This window comes from Clytia hemisphaerica, unplaced genomic scaffold (assembly GCF_902728285.1).
Source record: "Clytia hemisphaerica strain Z4C2 unplaced genomic scaffold, Clytia hemisphaerica genome assembly, whole genome shotgun sequence".
NCBI lineage: Eukaryota > Metazoa > Cnidaria > Hydrozoa > Leptothecata > Clytiidae > Clytia > Clytia hemisphaerica.
Window position 1 is genome coordinate 335,621 of NW_027103430.1, and position 19,145 is coordinate 354,765.

Below are 19,145 nucleotides of genomic sequence, written 5' to 3' on the forward strand. Positions count from 1 at the left end.
CTTCAAAAGTAAGCCCTCATGAGCAAAAAAAACATATCTCATAAATAAATTGAGTAATTTGACTAAGAACATTGATGTATGCTTATTAATAGTGATTCTTATAGATAAACATGCGTTTTTTGAGCCAACGAATTTTTTTTGCAAAAATCTGCTTGAGCCATCTTTTACCTATGATGGTACCCTACTTTCATGCAAAAAAGCTGAAAAAATTAATGATCCAATTTCTCACAAAGTCCAAAAAACCCGTTTTTTAGCCGTTTTTTGGCCCAACTTTGCCCCAAAAAATTATTTTTTGAAAATCAGGCTCCGTCACATTTTGGCCATCACCATTTTGCACCTTTTTACCAAAAATCAAAAGATTCCTATGATTCAATCCTGAGAAAAGTTGGTAACAGACGAACGGACGAACGAACGAACGAACACAGGTTAATTTATAGGACCTCCACCCCACCGGGGTAGGTTCAAAAAGTTGATCCTTCTTCAATAAATCGAAGAAAAAAAGGAAGGACCTACCTCAGCTATTGTTCCGGCAGCGAAAGATCTTTCAGCAACGTTCGAATTCTTGCGCTGTGGATTAATAGAAGAAGAATATTTCATCAACAAATGAACAAGTCTCCTTAGAGGGAGAGGGAAGGGGAGTAATAATGTTTTGTGCGAAAAACAAAGTAATATAAGGAAAAAGCCCAATAAAAATATGCAAAAACGGCGAATTCCGGCATAATTATTCTCAAAAATCGGACCCGGCCATGTTTTGGGCATTGCTAATACGCATCTTTCTGCAAAAAATCAGGGTATTTTCGGCCAGAAAAGTATGTTTATTGGAAATCGGCTCTATCACATTTTAGGTATTGCCATTTGGCATCAGTGTCTAAAATCTCATGAAAATATAAGTAAAACTCGAAAATTTCAAGAGAAAACGTTTTTCCGGCGATCCTCGGCTGTTCCGGTGATTTCTAGAAAGTTCCGGTTGCAAAAATCAGTTTTATTGACAATTAAATCATGCTTGATGATGGACATTGTTGTCAATAATGTTTTTGTGTGAAAAAAAAACAAAGAAATATTTGGAAAAGGTCCAATGAAAATCTGCAAAAACGGAGATTTCCGGCATATTTCCGGCATTTTCGGCCGGAAAAAATTCTTCTCAAAAATCGGACTTAGGCATTGCTAATACGCATCTTTATGCAAAAAATCAGAAGAAACTAATGATGAAATTTCGTGACAATACCAATAAACCGGTTTTTCCGGCACATTTCTCGCATTTTTCGGCCGGCAATTTTTTTTCGAAAGTCGGGCTCCGTCACATTCGTGCGTTTACGGTTACACGTCTTTGTTCAAACAAGCAACATGCTGAATGGACCTACCTGATGATGAAAGTTAGTTAGCAATGCGAAAAGAAAAATGAAAAAAATCAGTCAGAAAATATAGCATTTAGCGAAAATACACAACACAATAAATTCATCATTGATTGTTGATGGGGGGAGAGAGAAGGGTTGTAGGGAAAAAATAAATAGGAAGTTCTGGTCGCAAAAATCAGTTTTATTGACAATTGAATCATGCTTGATGGTGAGCATTGTTATCAATAATGTTTTTGTGTGAAAAACATAGAAATACAAGGAAAAAATCCAATGGAAATCTGCAAAAACGGCGATTTCCAGTAACCTGAAAAATTTTTTTCTCAAAAATCGAACTCAGCCATTTTTTGAGCATTGCTAATACGCATCTTTCTGCAAAAAATCAGAAAAAACTAAAAATGAAAATTAAAAATTCGAGAAAAAGTCAAAAAACCGGTTTTCCGGCATATTTCCAGCCTTTTCGGCCGGAAAAAAATGTTTTTCGAAAATCGGGCTCCGTCACATTTTAGGTATTGTCATATTGCATCAGTGTAAAAATATATAAAGTGCAGCTCGAGAAATTCAAGAAATACTGTCTTTCCGGCGAAAAAAGGTTGTTCCGGCGACATTTAAAATAGTTCCGGCTTCAAAAATCAATTTTATTGAAAATTGAAACGCTTGATGGTGGGCATTGCTATTGATAATGTTTTTGAATGAAAAAACAACCAATTATATGGAAAAGTCTAATGAAAATCTAGAAAAACGGCGATTTCCGGCATTTTTCTGGCATTTTCCGCCGGAAAAAATTTTTTCTTAAAAATCGGACTCGGCCATGTTTTGGGCATTGTTAATACGCATCTTTGAGCAAAAAATCAGAAAAAACTAATGATGAAATCTCGAGAAAATGCCAAAAAACCAGTTTTTCCGGCATATTTCCGGCATTTTCGGCCGGAAATGAATTTTTTCGAAAATCGGGCTCCGTCACAATTTAGGTATTGACATTTTGCATCAGTGTGCAAAATTTCATGAAAAAATATAAAGTACAGCTCAAGAAATTCAAGAAATACCGTTTTTCCGGCGAAAATCGGCTGTTCCGGCGATTTTTAGAAAGTTCCGGCTTCAAAAATCAATTTTATTGAAAATTGAAACATGCTTGATGGTGGGCATTGCTATTGATAATCTTTTTGAATGAAAAAAACAACCAATTATATGGAAAAGTCCAATGAAAATCCAGAAAAACGGCAATTTCCGGCATATTTCCGGCATTTTCGGCCGGAAAAAATTTTTTCTCAAAAATCGGACTTGACCATGTTTTGGGCATTGTTAATACGCATCTTTGAGCAAAAAATCAGAAAAAACTAATGATGAAATCTCGAGAAAATGCCGAAAAACCAGTTTTTCCGGCATTTTTCCGCCATTTTCGGCCGGAAAAATTTTTTTTTCGAAAATCGGGCTCCGTCACATTTTGGGCATTGCCATTTTGCATCATTGTGCAAAAAATTAGAAAAAACTAATGAGCCGATCCCGAGAAAAGCTGGCAACAGACGAACGAACGAACGAACGGACGAACGAACGAACGGACAAGGGTTAATTTAAAGGACTACCTTAGGTAGGTCCAAAAATCATAAAAAATAAATGAGCCAATCTCGAGAAAAGCTGATTAACTAACTAATGAACGAACACGGGTTAATTTATAGGACCACCTCCAAGGTAGGTCCAAAAAAACGTTTAACTTTCGAAAAATGAGAACCTTTAATCTTGCCGCCAATGCTGGCTCAAATGTTTGATGGCAAACTAACATCCGAAAAAATGGGCTTAACAAACAGACTTAAGTGAGAACTCACCGTGCGTTTCATCATTTCAGGGAGGAAAGCGGTGAAATAATTTTGGAATTGCGCACCACCCATTGCTTGAGCGAGTTGTGGTAACAGGTCTCCAGTCTTTTCAATCAACATTTGATCCAATTCTGCTTGTGATTCTTCGTCACCTTCTGATGTAGAACTCTCATCGTCCTCCCCAAACTCTTGGCAATGTGTCTGCATGAAAAAGAAGGAACTCGAGAATACTAATCGAATTAGAAAGGTTCCGAATCTCGTGTAACTTTTACGTAACCTAGGTAACAAAGAGTTTAAAGATCCGAATTTGAAAAGGAAAATTGAAAGAAACAACTTTGAATCGTTAACCAACCTTTCCTTTGAAGACGTTCATGAGAGCATTATTGAATTCAACCACATGATTTTTCTCAGGGAAAGCATCACCTTTCAGCACTTTGAACAATTCTTCCAACACTTCCAGACAGGCTAACACGACGTACCGATCATCGTCTTGATTGATGGTGTTGATGGCCGTCGGAAGACTTCGCGATAGACAACTGTGAACTGAAATAATCATAAATGAACATAAAAACACTGTATGTGTACGACGTTTCGACGGTTGTCTTTATCAAGTCAAAATAATCATATATGCTGTCAGTTAAGTAACAGTAGACTCTCGCTAATTCGAACTCACGCACTCGAAAAGTCTTATCTATTTTAATTAAAAAAGAGAGATTTGAATTATATGTTAAGTATTTTACGAGGAATTAATATTAAATAATTAAAGTGGCTAGCCATTGAAAATCTTATAGGCTATTTCAAAATATCTTTCCCAGGGGGCATTGTATTCAAGGTAACAGAACGAAGCAAAATTGAAAAGTGTAACCCATGGCTATCAAATAATAACAATGATATTAAGAATATGAAATATACTCCAACCCTATGATGGGGACTGAGAATTAGTTCGATTTATAGAAACATTCGAATAATAGAAGTATACTAGCGGAACCAGTGAGGTATTATAATAGCCAATGATTGGGTTTCGAACATGGATGCGAGTAGTTCAAAACCAAAGCAGAGCTGAACCATTGATGTGAATCTAAGAAGATTATGGGTTAAAAACAAGTTACCCGGGGTTAAAAACAAGTTACCCGGGGTTAAAAACAAGTAACCCGGGGTTAAAAACAATTTACCTGGGGACAAATCAGCAGTTGGGTTATTTTTCTTCAAGATTTTGTAGAGGACGATACATAAACGAATGCCAGCTGTCGTCGACGCTTTCCGAACGTTTGCGTGAGGGTACTAAACACGAATGGAAAAACTAAATCTTGACAACTCAAAAATGGAGCATTTTTGAGTGAGAAAACCTTATAACTGAGGGCCAACCTTTTGTTGTAGCCAATTATTTAGCTCTCTAAGGCTACTCGATTTTTCGGAGCATGCCAACCCTACATTAAATTTGACTCAAATAAAATCACAACCGTTAAAATTCAATAACAATGAAGGAGATCACGTTGGAATGTTTAACGAGGATGAGAAGATGTTTTGAAACTCACGTCAACCAGCAAGAAGATTTCTTTGAAGATTTCTTCGAAGTAATCCGATACACCGTTTCTAAAGATAAAATATCACGATATTTCTTAAAAAGTTAGTCGATGAAGCGTCTAGTCAAAAGCATCCATTCTACCCGAACGAAACAGTCAAAGTTAAAACAAGAACTTTCTGATCTCCATATTACTGCATTGCCCCCTACTTCCTTTTAAGATTCGTCAGAAAAGTCAGGATAAGTCACAATAAATCTCTCAAGCAGTTCGAAAAGAAATTGCAACTCTTACCCAACATTTTCGGCGATTTCAGCGAGAGAGTTGATTGTGTCTTCTTTTTCATCCATATAGGCATTCTCCACGCTGTATCTAGAGTGTTTATTAAAGAAAGGTCGGAAAGTAGACTTTGAGAAGCAATCAGAAAACAGTTTCAAAATTTTCCATATTTTTTGAATGGGAGCATTAAGAAAGCAAATTAATTTTAAAAACAAAAAAAATCGATCAAAAACAAATTTATTAAGATTTTTGTAAGAGAAACTCAATCGAAGTTTTGTATAAGATGATATCTGTCCGAAAATGATCAGGGAGTTTGCTTAACGATGAGAGCACGATTATTAAAATTATGGACAACGAAGACTAACCCTGCAATGTCTTCATCTTCATCGTCGTCATCATCATTCATTTCTTTACTCTCTCCTCCTGGTGTCTCTTCCTCGTCACAATCATCTTCAATCAAGAACGAAGGGTCCTGATTTCCATCGCCATAATTCGCCTGAAAATTCAAAATCATTATTGATATATTGAGAAAGAAACGAGGACAACGAGCTTAATAAAATAGGGGTCCTGGTTTTCGTCACCAGAGTCGGCTGAACTGAAAGTTAATGACATTTTTGTTAGGAAAAAAAACCCAAGTACATTAGGAAAGACAGAGAGCTGGATTTCTTTCAGTCAAGCTCGAACTTGTACAGCGCCCTGATCTTTAGTGTCAGACAGCTCTAATGAAAAAAAATTTCCTTGTTGTTTCCTGGTCTCAGTGAGTCTCCAGAGGATAAATGAGGCAATCCTCACAACAAAGACATTCGATACTAAATCTTCACAGACTTACCACGATGCCTTCATTCGATTTGAGGGAGAGAATCATCATGGGGAAGATGGTGGGAAGATATTGTTCCATGTTCTGTTTCAAAACGACCGAGATGGACGCAAAAAGTCCGTACCTAGGAAGAAAGTGCACAAAGTAAGTGAAGCTAAGCTAAGCCTGACCCTTACGAAGTCTTTAAAAGGCTTTTTATGAGAGACACAGATGGGATGGAACACATGGGAAAAGCTGAAGTAGATAAACTAAGAATAGAGCATAATACCACGGCTATTCTACATTTTGCTAAAAGACACCCTCCTTGGTATGCCTACTATTCTCCCTTGCTTCTTTGGAAAATGGATGCGTACTTGGACACTTTTAAAGTAAGTGGAATTCACACTTTGAAACTTAGCGAAATCAACGTCCTCTGACTATCATTAGCGAGTTTAAGTATTTGCACTTTTGAGGACGGTAAAGTGACTGAAGCGATTTGGAAAAACCCGCAGTTCTGACCCGCAAAATCGAGGACGGTAAAACTGCTGATTTACCGTCATCTTCGGCTGGTTTAGGATCTAGCCAAATTAGAACCTTACCGTCTCCGTCGCTGAAAAAACACACATACATAAACTCGGCATTAAATTAAAGGAAGCGGTGGGCGGGAAAACTTACGTGCATCTCCTGAGGTCTGGATCTTCACAACTCTCCAACATACTCTGAAAAGAAGTCACAATATTTGAATCAATTATTAAGGTAAGGTCTTTCATCGGAGACGGGAAGTTGATTTTACACGGCAAATTCACACATATCCTAAAATGTTGATGAATTATTATGCAGAATTACGGTATGGAATGGAAGAGCTTCTTTATTTTATATACTTTGCTTGGACAGAAATCCGCCTGAGGTCAATGAACTTTTAACAGACTTGAATTATCTGAACATGAATACCATTTCAAAGTCTCACACCGATTATCAAGAGAAAGCACATCAAAAGAGAATTATAGATTAAACACTTAGGGCGACGACTGAAGCCTCTTTCTCCCGGTCAAACGAATCCTACATAAAAGATCCACACTTGAAGTGTGTTGCAATCAATGCGATTAAGAGGAATAAAGCTAATTGAATGACAAAACAAACCTTACCAGACCGAACTGCATGCATTCAGCGGCTTTGAGTAAAAAGGCCTCGGGACTGATGTATCTTGCAATCGCTCCAAGGGTGTCTGAAAATGAAAAAATGACCCACTTCAACACAAGTGTACACATGTATAACATACTTACATACTAAGCCATTTTAGCCTTTTATACCGAACACAGGAACTTGCCAGGGAAATTCAATTAGTTTTCCTATTTACAAAAGTGGGGAACGCTGATAAAAATTTCCCACGGTAGAAAAAAACAAACAAACAACTAGGTTGGTAAGGCTCGAGCCCTCAAATTAGCTAATTTTTTTACCATCTCGTAATGCAAAAAGTTTTTAGATAATCTAACCATGGCAGATAGCTCTTGATCTTAAAGCATAAATATGGTATAATATCAGGGCAACCTCGTCCCCGCGTATTCCAGGCTTTTTTTATGTTACTGATGGACACCAGAGAATACCCTGGTGTACCCTGGTCTAGCCCTCTCAGAGGGGGGACTTCTCAAAACAATACGTCATAAAAAATTCTGACGTTACAAAGTTACACTACAGCCATGTCGTTCAAAATCTACTGCAGTGCAATAATTTCAAAGGAGAAGAGCAAATGAAATCTTACGTTTTGTTTTTGAATTACGTAATCTTTGTCATTCGAAAATCAGACAATGTCAGGGTATTATCTAGCGATATCAGTAAGCTAATAATACGCGGGAACGAGGATGATATCAGGGGTGATCAAGCTGGATCAAAGCATTTTCAGAAAAAGAGCTAGAAAGCTAAACAACCCTAGCCCTGACCTGAAAATTAAAGTTTCTTATAAAGCAAATGTGCAGTATAACATGCTTTAACATACCGACAGTCTGTGCATGGATATCCATTGTTTCAAGGGTGAGCGGTTGACTTAATATGTTCTACATGAGAAACAAAGCAGAGTTTAGAAATAAACAAATGAAGGGTTCAATGATAACAATGCTTTTACTAGGCTACGTCATATCTTCCTTCGTTTCGAGCGTAAAACTCCTACTCTTTCGAATATGCAAACTGCTCTTGTTTTGAATATTGAATTTCTCCGGATACATCGCATGCGCACTGAAGTTTTAGTGAACAATAGAGAGTTTCCAAACCTAAGCCAATCTTAGCCAAGCTGTGTTTTAAACATTCTTTTATCTTAAAGCTCTATTGATAAACTTCTTTTGTTAAAAACCTTTATTATGTTTAATCTTATTAAAAAGAAAATTCCCAGTTGGGGCCACTAGTGGCCGCCGCCTATAGCAGTGTCGACAGACCAAGAGAAAGGCCTAAAAGTCTACTGGAGCTGTATATTGTGTAGACTATGCTTTTACATTTGCAAAGGAAAGCTAAAACATAACACATTGGTGAATAACCCAGGGAAATAGTATCCAATACTTTCGACTTCAAAACACTTTTTAACAAAACACTTTCCGTCCTGTGCCTGAAAAATAATTTTCCGCTCACCTGTAGGTGCTGCATGATAAGAGGGAAGAAGGTCGTCAAATGTTCTTGTGCTGACGCAACTGAAAATGATAAAATAAGTTTGGCAGGAAGTTCAAAAATTTACGAAACATATGTAGTTGAATAATGGACACGTAAAAAGGACACGCAAAGCATAGAGAACTAGAGAACTAATAATTATTCATAATAGAGTAATAAAGTTGCAATGGAAACGAAACAGTTAGCCATTGGGAACTTAATACTTCGTACAAGTTATGAGTTGCTTGACATGAAACTAATTAAGAAGACTTACCTAGAGCTCCGATTGCACTGATCGCCAACTCTGATGTATGCGAGTCCTAGAAAAAGAAATAATGCTGGTTTGAATATAGTAGTAAGTAAGTCTACGACAGCAGTCGGAGGTGACCCGAAGGCTCCTCTTTCAATAGCTATCTACCCGAAGGTAGGGGAGGGCGCCAGTCTTTCTCCCTGGATTGCTCCACTTACCCTTGATCCTTTTCTTAATTGCTGAGCATCAAGCAGAGAGGCATCAAGTACCATTTTGAGCATCTTTGGTATGACCCGGCTGGGGATTGAACCTACAACCTTGCGAACCGTAACCAGATGCTCTACCACTACACTAAGGTCGCTATTTGAATAGATTAGTCATAAGAATGCCAAGAAAAGCTTTAAAATAATATGTTTACCTTCTTCATTTCGAGGAGAGTGATGTAAGCTTGCATTAAACCTTCTGTATATGGTACAATCACCTCTTTTTCTGAAATAACATTCAAAGTCTTTAGATTTTTTTATGAACGCAATTACGGAATGGAATATATCAAATGTGATCCAATCAAGGTACTCTTGGGTACCTTCTAATAGCCGGGGGGGGGGGGCGTTTGGAATAAGCGGGGGGGGGGGGGGGTTAATAAAAATGACCTGGGTGGAAAACTTTTGAAAAGGAGGCTAATACAGCAGAATTAGGACAAAAGAGGGAACTTTCAAAAACATTATTGTAATACCAATAAGAACAAGCTAGATGCTGAATGGACCTACCTCATGATGAAAGTTAGATAGCAATGCGAGGAGAAAAATGAAAATAATCAGTCAGAAAATAGAGCGTTTAGCAAAAATGCATAACGCAATAAAATTCATCATTGATTGTTGATGGGGGGAGAGGGAAGGGTTGTAGGGAAAAAATAAATAGAAAGTTCTAGTCGCAAAAATCAGTTTTATTGACAATTGAATCATGCTTGATGGTGAGCATTGTTATCAATAGTGTTTTTGTGTGAAAAAACATAGAAATATAAGGAAAAAATCCAATGAAAATCTGCAAAAAACGGCAATTTCCGGCATTTTCAACCAGAAAAAACTTTTTCTCAAAGATCGAACTTAAGGCCATGTTTTGAGCATTGCGAATATGCATCTCTCTGCAAAAAATCAGAAAAAACTAAAGATGAAAATTTGAGAAAATGTCAAAAAACCGGTTTTTCCGGCATATTTCTGGCATTTTCAGCCGGAAAAAAATGTTTTTCGAAAATCGGGCTCCGTCACATTTTAGCCATTGCCATTTTGCATCTTTGTGCCAAAAATCAGAAAAAACTAATGAGCCAATCTCGAGAAAAGCTGGTAACAGACGAACGGACGGACGAACAGACAACGGTTAATTCACAGGACCTCCACCGGGGTACCCGGAGGTAGGTCCAAAAAGGATTGACATAAAAGAACCAAAATTTTATTCCAACGACAAACCTAATCCTTCAGTGAATTTTTCGATAGCATAAAAGAGCTTGGTGACAGTTCCTCTGTGGTTCACTGCAGCATTTTCGTCTCCAATCACTGTCTGCAAAAACTGAAGCAATGCTGGTAACACCTGGCTGTGGAATTTACCAACTTCTGGCTGTAAAAGGGAAAGTTAGAAATTTAAGTCAATTCTAAATTCGCCTGGAATGCTGCTTTAAAGAAGAAGATGCTTGTTGGAATCCATTGGAATTTTGTCATAAATGACTGCTAAGTATAGATTCCCTATGGAAATTTCATCTAAATATTTCCTCAAAAAATTTCTGATATTTTTTACGTTTAAAAGAACTTCGTTCTACATTACCTGAACATGTTCTGAGTATTGTCCGAGAGCAAAAAGAGCTGCATTTCGGACGATCACAGATTCATCTGTCAAGCCTGGAAAATGAAAACATAAATGTTTTTCTTCCAGTTAGGGATTTACTTTGATTAAGAATATCAACCAATCTCTTCCAATTAAAAATCTGCATAGTGGTATAAAGAAGGTTCAAGAATAGACCTTTAACGCTTAAGAAGTGAACCGTGAAAAACAAACCTTTCATTGTGGTTTCAATGGCATTCTGCAAGTGTCTAAAAAGAAATGAAAAATGATGCCCAGCTACAATCACTGCCATCTATTTGGCACAAAATGGAATTCTCTCAAAAATTTAAATAGTCCTTTGCATTATGCATTAATTGCTTTTGCAAGTCAATTACACTTATTGACAATATAAAAGTAATAACTTGCACGCATTACGAATCAAGATGAAAAGGATTGTGGGATTGAATTTCGGTCAAATGTTAAAAGTAATAGTTATGACGTTTGCATAGCGGTGTGCTATTGGTGTAAAAATTGTGCAAATTTCGAACAAAGTGAACCAGACATGCATAATACCCTGTGGATGGATATTGAAAGGACTGCCAAGAAAAATTTTAAGGGAAGCCTTTATTTCTGGACCCATTTATTGAAAACTTAGGCAAATTTAATTGTTGTTGGTCTAAAATGAATTTGAAATTTCCAAAAAAATTGGACCCTTGGGATGTAGCCTAGGCTTTCACTAAATGGTTCTGGAAAACAGGGCTTCTCTTTTTTCTTTTCTTGGCAGCCCTTCTAATATCAATCTATAGCATAAAGTATTATTCATGTATGGTCCAAATTTTTATGAAATTTGTTACCAGTTGGGCCTACTAAAAACTGCATAACGAATAGATAAAACCTCCATTGTCAAAGATAGGTAGTTAGCCTCAGAAACACAAGTAGGCACTTGAAATAGAGGAAAATATTTTTCATTCGAGAGTAGACAATCACTTCACATTGGTAATCATTGGTTGAAACAAACCAATTCAATTCATACTTTGTCCTTATATAATCTGCACACCCTTCAGCCAATTCACCTAGTCCAATGTATGCTGCTTTGCGCTCAAAAATGTTAGTACTCTGAAACAACGGTCCTAGCTCAGCCATCTAAAATTAGATATTAGAAACATAATACCTTATAACACGAGTATTACTAGTCATTTTATTAACACGAATTGAAAAATTTTGTGTTAATAAAAACCCCCTTAATTAAAACCAGCCGTGGTGTCCTTGAAAAAGCACATAAAATTTGTGTTAATTTTTTGCGTGTTAATTTCAAGGCCGTTGAATACTTGCCTAGTAATATTCGTGTAATAAGGTAATAGTCAATCAAGTCATCTATTGGAGCTCTGTTATAAAGTAAACTCTCTTAGCTAAATTTTCCAGAGACTGGAAATTGATCAGTCAAAAGACCTCAAATCAGAGGATTCTAAAGAAAAAAATAGAGTAATTTCTCAGTGAAAAGTTAAAGAATGGTAAGTTCTATAGAATGAAGTCAGCAGAGTAATTGAAAGTAAACTCACCAAGATTGGTATGATTTTATTTGGTGGTGTATGAAGAGCAAGCAGATCAAGTGCCTAAACAACACAACAACAAGTCGACTTAATAATCATTAACGACTTAAAGGCAACTCAAAAATATAATATGGTCACAATTGCCAACCCTTAATTTATCAAAAGAAATATTTTCAATTAAGGTAGGGTAGCTGCCAATGGTCAATGGTAGATCATTTGAGAAAGTAAAAGACTCACTTGACCGGCTACTGATTGCAGATTGTTCATTTCATCTCCTTCAGGCGTATCCTCATCCTCTTCGTCCTCAGGGTTAGCCATCAGCGAAAGAAGAAGTTTCACCAACGGTTGTAATAGTTTGGATTTCATCAATGTCTAAATGGCAGTAATTTCATGTCAAATGTATATAGATAGATAGATAGATAGATAGATAGATATGCCCTCCGATGTATCGGAATGGGTCCTACCCACGGTGGAGTAGGAATCACAGCGCAAGCAGACATTGCAACCCTGCAGATGCGAGCTGCCGAGCCATGGTGTATACCACGACACTCGAACTACACGGGAGAACGGATGTCCTCGCAAGTGTAGAACCTCCTGAGTGTCACGGCACACCACAATGTCTGAAATATCTACCCATACTCTTGTATCAGAGTTATGGTACCCAATTCCCCTCACATGGCATGGGTTGACCCGGGCGAAGGAACATTCACTTGCCAAGTGAATCGTAGTGCCACGGTGGGTATCGAACTCGAGCCTCCTGGACAGAAGTCGAGCATGATAACCACTACACATTATATACAAATGTATATAAACCATACTTAATCACGCCATCCAGTCTATAAAAAAACTTTAAGTGGACCCTGACCAAATAGCATTTGTACTCTAGCATTGTAAGCTTTAACGACTCGAATGTCACCATAAATATATAATTATCAAAATATTGAAATGATATAGACCTTGCTCTTCCTTCGGCAAGCCCAACAAATCAAGTAGAGTGCTTTCACCCTCAAACCATCTGACAAATCACTGCAACCCATGATCTGTGAAATTAAAAAATAAATAATTAATAAATGATTCTAAAAGATACAGAAAGATGGACTTTATCCACATAGATTGAGAAATTGTGGAAAAGTTAAAAGAACTGTTACTTGTGTTTTGATTACTTTACAAAATTTTCGCTTGTTTTTTGTTTGAAAGTAGATAGGATTTCGAAACTTTTTTTAATGGAGGAACGCAAATTAGCAGCCATCTGATAGAGCATGGAATGTTTTGGTCAAAGACACTCTTTTTTCCGAGAATTTTCAGCTGGAAAATGTACCTTTTTCCCGCTATAAGCGAGTGCAAAATTATTACTTCTAGACTTTTCTAGACATTTTTTTCCAATCGATCATACAGATCTAAGCTCATAAAAATCCTAGAAGCCTAAACTCATACTAGATAACATCTTATAATATATGTTAATCACATAAAAATTCAAACGAATTCCTAACAAATTAAAATGAAATTATGAAAATGATTTTTTCAGTCTTTCCAGCTTTCATGTTTGGAAAATGTACCTATTTCCAGGTTTTCCAGCTGATTATCTAGAAAAAGGCCATTTTTCAAAATTTTTTCCAGCATGCGTGGCCAATTTTCAGCATAGTATATAAACTTAAAATTGAAGAAGTATGTCACAGCCACAGTTTGCACCCCCCGTTTTTAATAGGTTGGTATGCCAAATTTTTTGGGAGTCTTTGTAGAGGTGAGTTTGGTCAATTTAAACATATACAAAAGCCTACAGTCTGAAATGTGCAGCATGTTAAAATGAAATCGCTAATTATATTGTTATAATGTGAAATAGTTGGCTTATTATGAATGTATACATTTTGCACTCTTTCATAACTCTGGTGGTGCATAGAGCGAGTTTCCTTCAAAACAGATTTTCTGTGAAAATGGGAGATAGGATTTCATTACCGAAGGGGAAGGGGAATGAGTATAACCCTAATTAATTCTAGGGGGGTTTATACCCCTCTGCAAACTATGTGCAAACTATGGCCCATGTTTATTCAAACAATGAAAGGACGGATAATACCTGCATGCAAAACTGAACAAGATCTTTGACGTAAGGTACTATAATTCCCACTTCGATTTGAACAAGTTCGTCAAAGAAATCTAATGCTTCACTAGCTTTTTCCTGAAAAAGAAAGAAATAGGGACTGATAGGAAACTGCTATGTAAAGTACTCTTAATTATATAATAAATATGTTCTCCAGCTTTTTGGAAAATTTTTCAACATGAACATTCTTATTCAAAGACAAATCCAACTTACTGATCAATATTTTTGAAAGTTACAATCATTTTTTTGCTGATTCTTTTATAGCAAAATAATAAGTACAAATTGTCAGAAAATGAAATTACCTCATCAACTTTAACAAGTGCTTGAATGATGTTCAAAACCTGGCCAAGCATAGGTTTCAATAACATCTAAAATTTCAGAGAAATTAAAATTGACAACTGGATATCTAACTAGGAAGAGCCAATTTGAGAGAGCCAACCATATTGAAAGAGAAAAAGCTAGAAAGAAGCTAAGTCGCTAAAAATTATCAAAGTGGAGTTAAGTTGATGTATGTTTATAAGAAAGATTGTACATTACATTAACAAAATATTAACGATAAACAGAGAGAGAGATTACCTCTTCGTCTGTACCAAAATACATCAGAAGTGGGATCATACATCTAAAACAAATGTGAACAACAAACATTTTCAAATTTGGTTGATACTGCATCAAAGTTCAAAGAATATGACTGGTACAAAGGATTTAGAAGTTAGATCTTTCAGCTTTTAGTTTAATTGCTCTACTAACGATTTAGACAGATTTAGATTTAGTTTTTGATGAGTACTATAAATCTACTTTTGGTACTTTAAATCTTGTTTCAATATTAAAGATATATTTACTTAATTGCAATGAATGGGTTGGTTACAGAGTCCCCGTCATTTAAACCAATTCCAAATGCAGGAAATAAGTCTTTATACACAGGTTTTAGCTGAAACGAAAGACAATACAACATTCTTGAAGAATTCTCATAAACACTAGAGGCTTGAAGACTCAAAAGAAAACTATGATCAGGCTAAAACCTGATATCTTAATACAAGTATTAAAATTACTTCTCTCTATGCTGCTATTGTTTTTACTGAAGACTTACCTCTTCTGCCGCACTTTCACAAATAGAGGAGAGGAGAAGGAATCCAACCTGAAGTGAAACATATAATACAACAGTATATAAAAAACTTGATGAAAAATTTCAAAAAATCATTTGAAGAAACTTACTTTTAGATTAAAGCATATTCTACGCGTGAGTAAACTACACCAAGCAAACTACACCAAGCAAACCCTTTTTTCAATACTGTCAGCAATTATAATATACCTCTCTCTCGGCAACGACAATACTTTGAACACATTGTGAAATAAACTGTAACAATTCTGGCCACGTGTTGGAAGGAATGTCATGCCTGGCAATGGATCCAGCCTACAAATCAAATATTTTTGATGAAACAAAATCAAGTAACACAGTGGAAGATATTGGCAAAAATCTTTTTGCATTATTGGATCTGAGAGTGTAAGGCAGTAAAGTTTGAATTAACGTAGAATTGACAAAAATCCTTTTGCTTTGTTGGATCTGAAGGTGTAAAAAGAATCCTTACCACTTGGCAAATTGACATTCGAACAAACGTCCTGAAAGATTGACGACAAAACATTTTAAAAATGCAAACAAAAAAGAATATGTATAAAGCAGCAAGGGAGCTCGAAAACGTAAAAAGAAAACAACATATTTATCATTTTATAAAAATAAACAAAAGCAAAAGATAATCTTACACTGGTTCTTTAGTAATGCTATCCAAGAGGAGCTGCCTCAGTCTAAAATATGACAATTTTAACATATTATGGCATAAAATTATGATGTATGAACAAATAAATGATGATAATAATGTTAAGGTTTATTTGGGCCTTGACAAAAAAGGCATCACCATGGCACTATTAGGAATTGGTTTTTCTACATTGGCTGGAACAAGCCTTTTTTTACAGTAGAAAAAGATACTCAGGCCAACTAAACCAGCGTCTTTATTGAGGGTAGCAAAGTCAACATTTTTTAAAGGTTTCACATGCAAGTGAATTGAGCATAGAATCTTTTTACAGTTTTATTGGGATGCTACGTTAATATTAAACTATGTAGTGGCTTGTATAGATAAAAATTGAGGCGCCTATTTAAAGAAAACTTGTCCCTCAAAATCAGACTTGGCATGTTTGAGGATCCACACTGTGCAAAATGGAGGACAGAATCTACATATCCAGAGAAAATCCAAATAGCAGTAGCTGACTAATGTGGACTAATGATTAAAATGTACTAAAAGGAAATATCATATTTGCCTCATCTTTGGATAGATAAGTACCACCAGGTGGGTCCAAAATCAGGTCTAGCTTTTAACGTATTTGGAATATTGATTTTTTCAATCTAATATTATTTTTAAATCATAAGCTGCTTTCTTTTGCTTGAATCGATCACTCAATGGAGCATTCATCCTTCATCACACACTAAGATTATTTCTTATTCTCAAGATGTTTTAGGTTAACTAAATAAGTACAAAATATGAAAATAAAGTAAACCAAAACTTTTAAGAATAAGTGGGTGTTACCTTATTTTGGTGTCATTGTTAATTTTTTTCCATTGCTTTACAACCCTCCTTCGAAGTAAGATGGCACAGTATTGGCGAATCTAAAATGAAGTTCTCTTAGGTAGAGGGGGGAATAAAAACTTGAAGAGCAGCCAGGCCATTTTTCATGCCCTTTAAGCGTCAGGTTATCGGACGCTGCCCGTCTTGAAATTACTAAAATACTGGTATAAAGAGTCTTTTTAGTGGATAAACACTGGAAAAAGTGCCCTTTTTGGCCACAAACGGATGCTGCCTTGCCTTTCTAGAATATGGCCTGGCAGCAGAAATGAAATACGCATCGCTACCTTAATCTTAAAGGGCCTAAGTCCTGGGAGCCTTACTATAAAGGCTTAGCTATAACTCGTTTATTTAATAAACATACTATTGGAAAGTATATATTTGGTTTGGATGGCAGGGGTAGCTTAAAAGCTTCAGGATAGATAGATGAACTCAATAACATGGATAAAGACGTTTTTGATGTACTTAGGCCCTCATACTTAGCTCTTTTTAAATTATTCAACATGGTTTTTATCAAACAATTTAACCTGATTTAATTTAACTGAGATTTTGAACATTTAATTCATAACACAATTAGAAATAATCTACATACAGTGGCATCGTCAGATTTTTGAAGAAGTTCAACCAAGGAGGGAATGACAACATCTGGATTTTTGAAAGCAGCCTTCAACTGTAACGTAGCCTGAAATTATAATAATTCATTAAGGTATTTTTAAGCATTTTATATAACTGTTAGGAATTCAGTATGAAGGGTAAAATGTAAACTGAAAAAATTTATGAGAACCACATGTCAAAATTGAACTTTGTGAACGTGTGCAACGCCCAAAAATAATAGGTTGGTATAGTTTATAATGCAAGATCAAACCATGTACCATGAGAGACACACTTGAGATAATTCGTTCCTAATTTTGCTAGTCATATTATTTTTTGTGATTTCCAAATTTGCTGAAATTTCCTATTGATCTTTATGATGACCTAGTCAAGACTCTGTTTAGAGCCATTTTGGATAAGTTGTCAGATATTTAGTTAAACTCATTACTTTTTAAATGCTAGTGCTAAAATAACGAATGATTGATCAAAATTTTTTGCCTTGTCTGCGTTCCACATTCAAAGGAATAGCAATGAAATCTTAAATATTTCAATGTAAAATATGTAGCAAAAAACAAGCATTTAATAAAAGGCACACGAAACTGGTTATTGGTGGAACGTAAACAAAACATAAACCAATTTTCCAAACATATTTTGTTAAAAAATGAGTGATAAAAAGAAAAGAACTTTTGCTATTTAGGATGTCATCTTGAATAATTAAAAGCTCCAGCATCTTAACAAAGACACATTAATGCATAATTATTGTAAGTGTTCATTAAGTGTTTTTATCATTGTTTTTAATTATTTACATTGAGTAAGTTTAGACTATATATCAAGATTACAGGATTTTGAGTGCAGGCGGATTTTACTTTTGTTTTTAATGGTTTCACTTTTGATTTCAGGCAAAAATCTTAGCAACGGGGTGCTCCCTCATAGTTACAGAGGTTTGTATACAAAATCATGCATGGAAAAAAATCTCCCATTTCAATTGAACCAATAAAACATGAAACTTTTCCATGTTTCACTTCGCACCAAATCTTCAAAATTAAAATATTTACGAATCATAGATTCTTCTCCTATTTGAGGATTATTTGCAGCTTATTGTTAACCATGTAACTCTTGCATCGAATTTCCACTTTCATCAGAGAATTGAAGATGAGAAAAAGCTTATGCCTTAGGATCAATGGTTGTAACAAATGAAAGAGGCATTTTGAGTTTTGAGGGGTGACATTTAACAGGCACATGTCGTGCAAGGTACTAAAAGGTCGCAGGCACCAAAAAGAAGGACCATATGAAATGTGGCAATCTCAGTTGGTGGAAAATTTGATAAATAGTCTGGGAAAGAGTGACGTGAAGCAATCAGTAGAAGGGAGGGATATAAACTTCTCACAGGGATTACTTTATTAATGTGTTGTGTCAAAGGACAGCATTGTATTGTTGCAAAGGGAAAGATAAAAGAGGTAAGACTAGCCAAGTTTCTAATCCTGATATAGGAGTTTTACACTGCTGTTACGGTGTTGATTCCAGCCAAGCCATTTTTTACCACTTACAGAAATCCCTGCTTGAAAAATCAAAACATAGACATATGGCCAAATTTACTTTGCAGCATGATGTTTTGACATTTTTTAACCAATGAAACCATTTGTTTATGCTGCACCAAAAGCCCTTCTAGGTTACTTACAGCGCAGGAAAAACAGGGTCAATATGAACTTTGAAAGGTTTTAATAACATTGATTTATCATGAAAAGAAGTGATATTTAAAAGTTTGAGCTTGATGAAGTTTGATTTTGAAACTTTGATTTTGATTTTGTTGAAAAAAAATTTACCCCTATCCAGATTTTACGTA

General features: G+C 35.7%; 1 protein-coding gene across 1 annotated transcript in view; it reads right to left on the reverse strand.

Annotated features, from left to right (window-relative positions):
- Window positions 1-19,145, reverse strand: part of LOC136797976 (importin-4-like) — a 30,603-nt gene that overhangs the window by 4,077 nt on the left and 7,381 nt on the right. The window contains exons 2-32 of the mRNA XM_067054561.1: window positions 17,304-17,393; window positions 16,676-16,755; window positions 15,858-15,899; window positions 15,686-15,716; window positions 15,409-15,510; window positions 15,187-15,234; window positions 14,939-15,027; window positions 14,676-14,718; window positions 14,402-14,467; window positions 14,076-14,177; window positions 12,961-13,044; window positions 12,242-12,376; window positions 12,014-12,067; window positions 11,488-11,597; window positions 10,689-10,723; window positions 10,458-10,531; window positions 10,106-10,253; window positions 9,061-9,131; window positions 8,667-8,712; window positions 8,378-8,436; window positions 7,755-7,812; window positions 6,907-6,986; window positions 6,437-6,480; window positions 5,795-5,906; window positions 5,331-5,461; window positions 4,981-5,058; window positions 4,702-4,759; window positions 4,339-4,447; window positions 3,519-3,709; window positions 3,176-3,367; window positions 514-567 (exon numbers count right to left, since the gene is read on the reverse strand). Coding sequence (XP_066910662.1) covers window positions 514-567; window positions 3,176-3,367; window positions 3,519-3,709; window positions 4,339-4,447; window positions 4,702-4,759; window positions 4,981-5,058; window positions 5,331-5,461; window positions 5,795-5,906; window positions 6,437-6,480; window positions 6,907-6,986; window positions 7,755-7,812; window positions 8,378-8,436; window positions 8,667-8,712; window positions 9,061-9,131; window positions 10,106-10,253; window positions 10,458-10,531; window positions 10,689-10,723; window positions 11,488-11,597; window positions 12,014-12,067; window positions 12,242-12,376; window positions 12,961-13,044; window positions 14,076-14,177; window positions 14,402-14,467; window positions 14,676-14,718; window positions 14,939-15,027; window positions 15,187-15,234; window positions 15,409-15,510; window positions 15,686-15,716; window positions 15,858-15,899; window positions 16,676-16,755; window positions 17,304-17,393 — 2,616 coding nt within the window. The remainder of the gene's footprint in view (window positions 1-513; window positions 568-3,175; window positions 3,368-3,518; window positions 3,710-4,338; window positions 4,448-4,701; window positions 4,760-4,980; window positions 5,059-5,330; window positions 5,462-5,794; window positions 5,907-6,436; window positions 6,481-6,906; window positions 6,987-7,754; window positions 7,813-8,377; window positions 8,437-8,666; window positions 8,713-9,060; window positions 9,132-10,105; window positions 10,254-10,457; window positions 10,532-10,688; window positions 10,724-11,487; window positions 11,598-12,013; window positions 12,068-12,241; window positions 12,377-12,960; window positions 13,045-14,075; window positions 14,178-14,401; window positions 14,468-14,675; window positions 14,719-14,938; window positions 15,028-15,186; window positions 15,235-15,408; window positions 15,511-15,685; window positions 15,717-15,857; window positions 15,900-16,675; window positions 16,756-17,303; window positions 17,394-19,145) is intronic.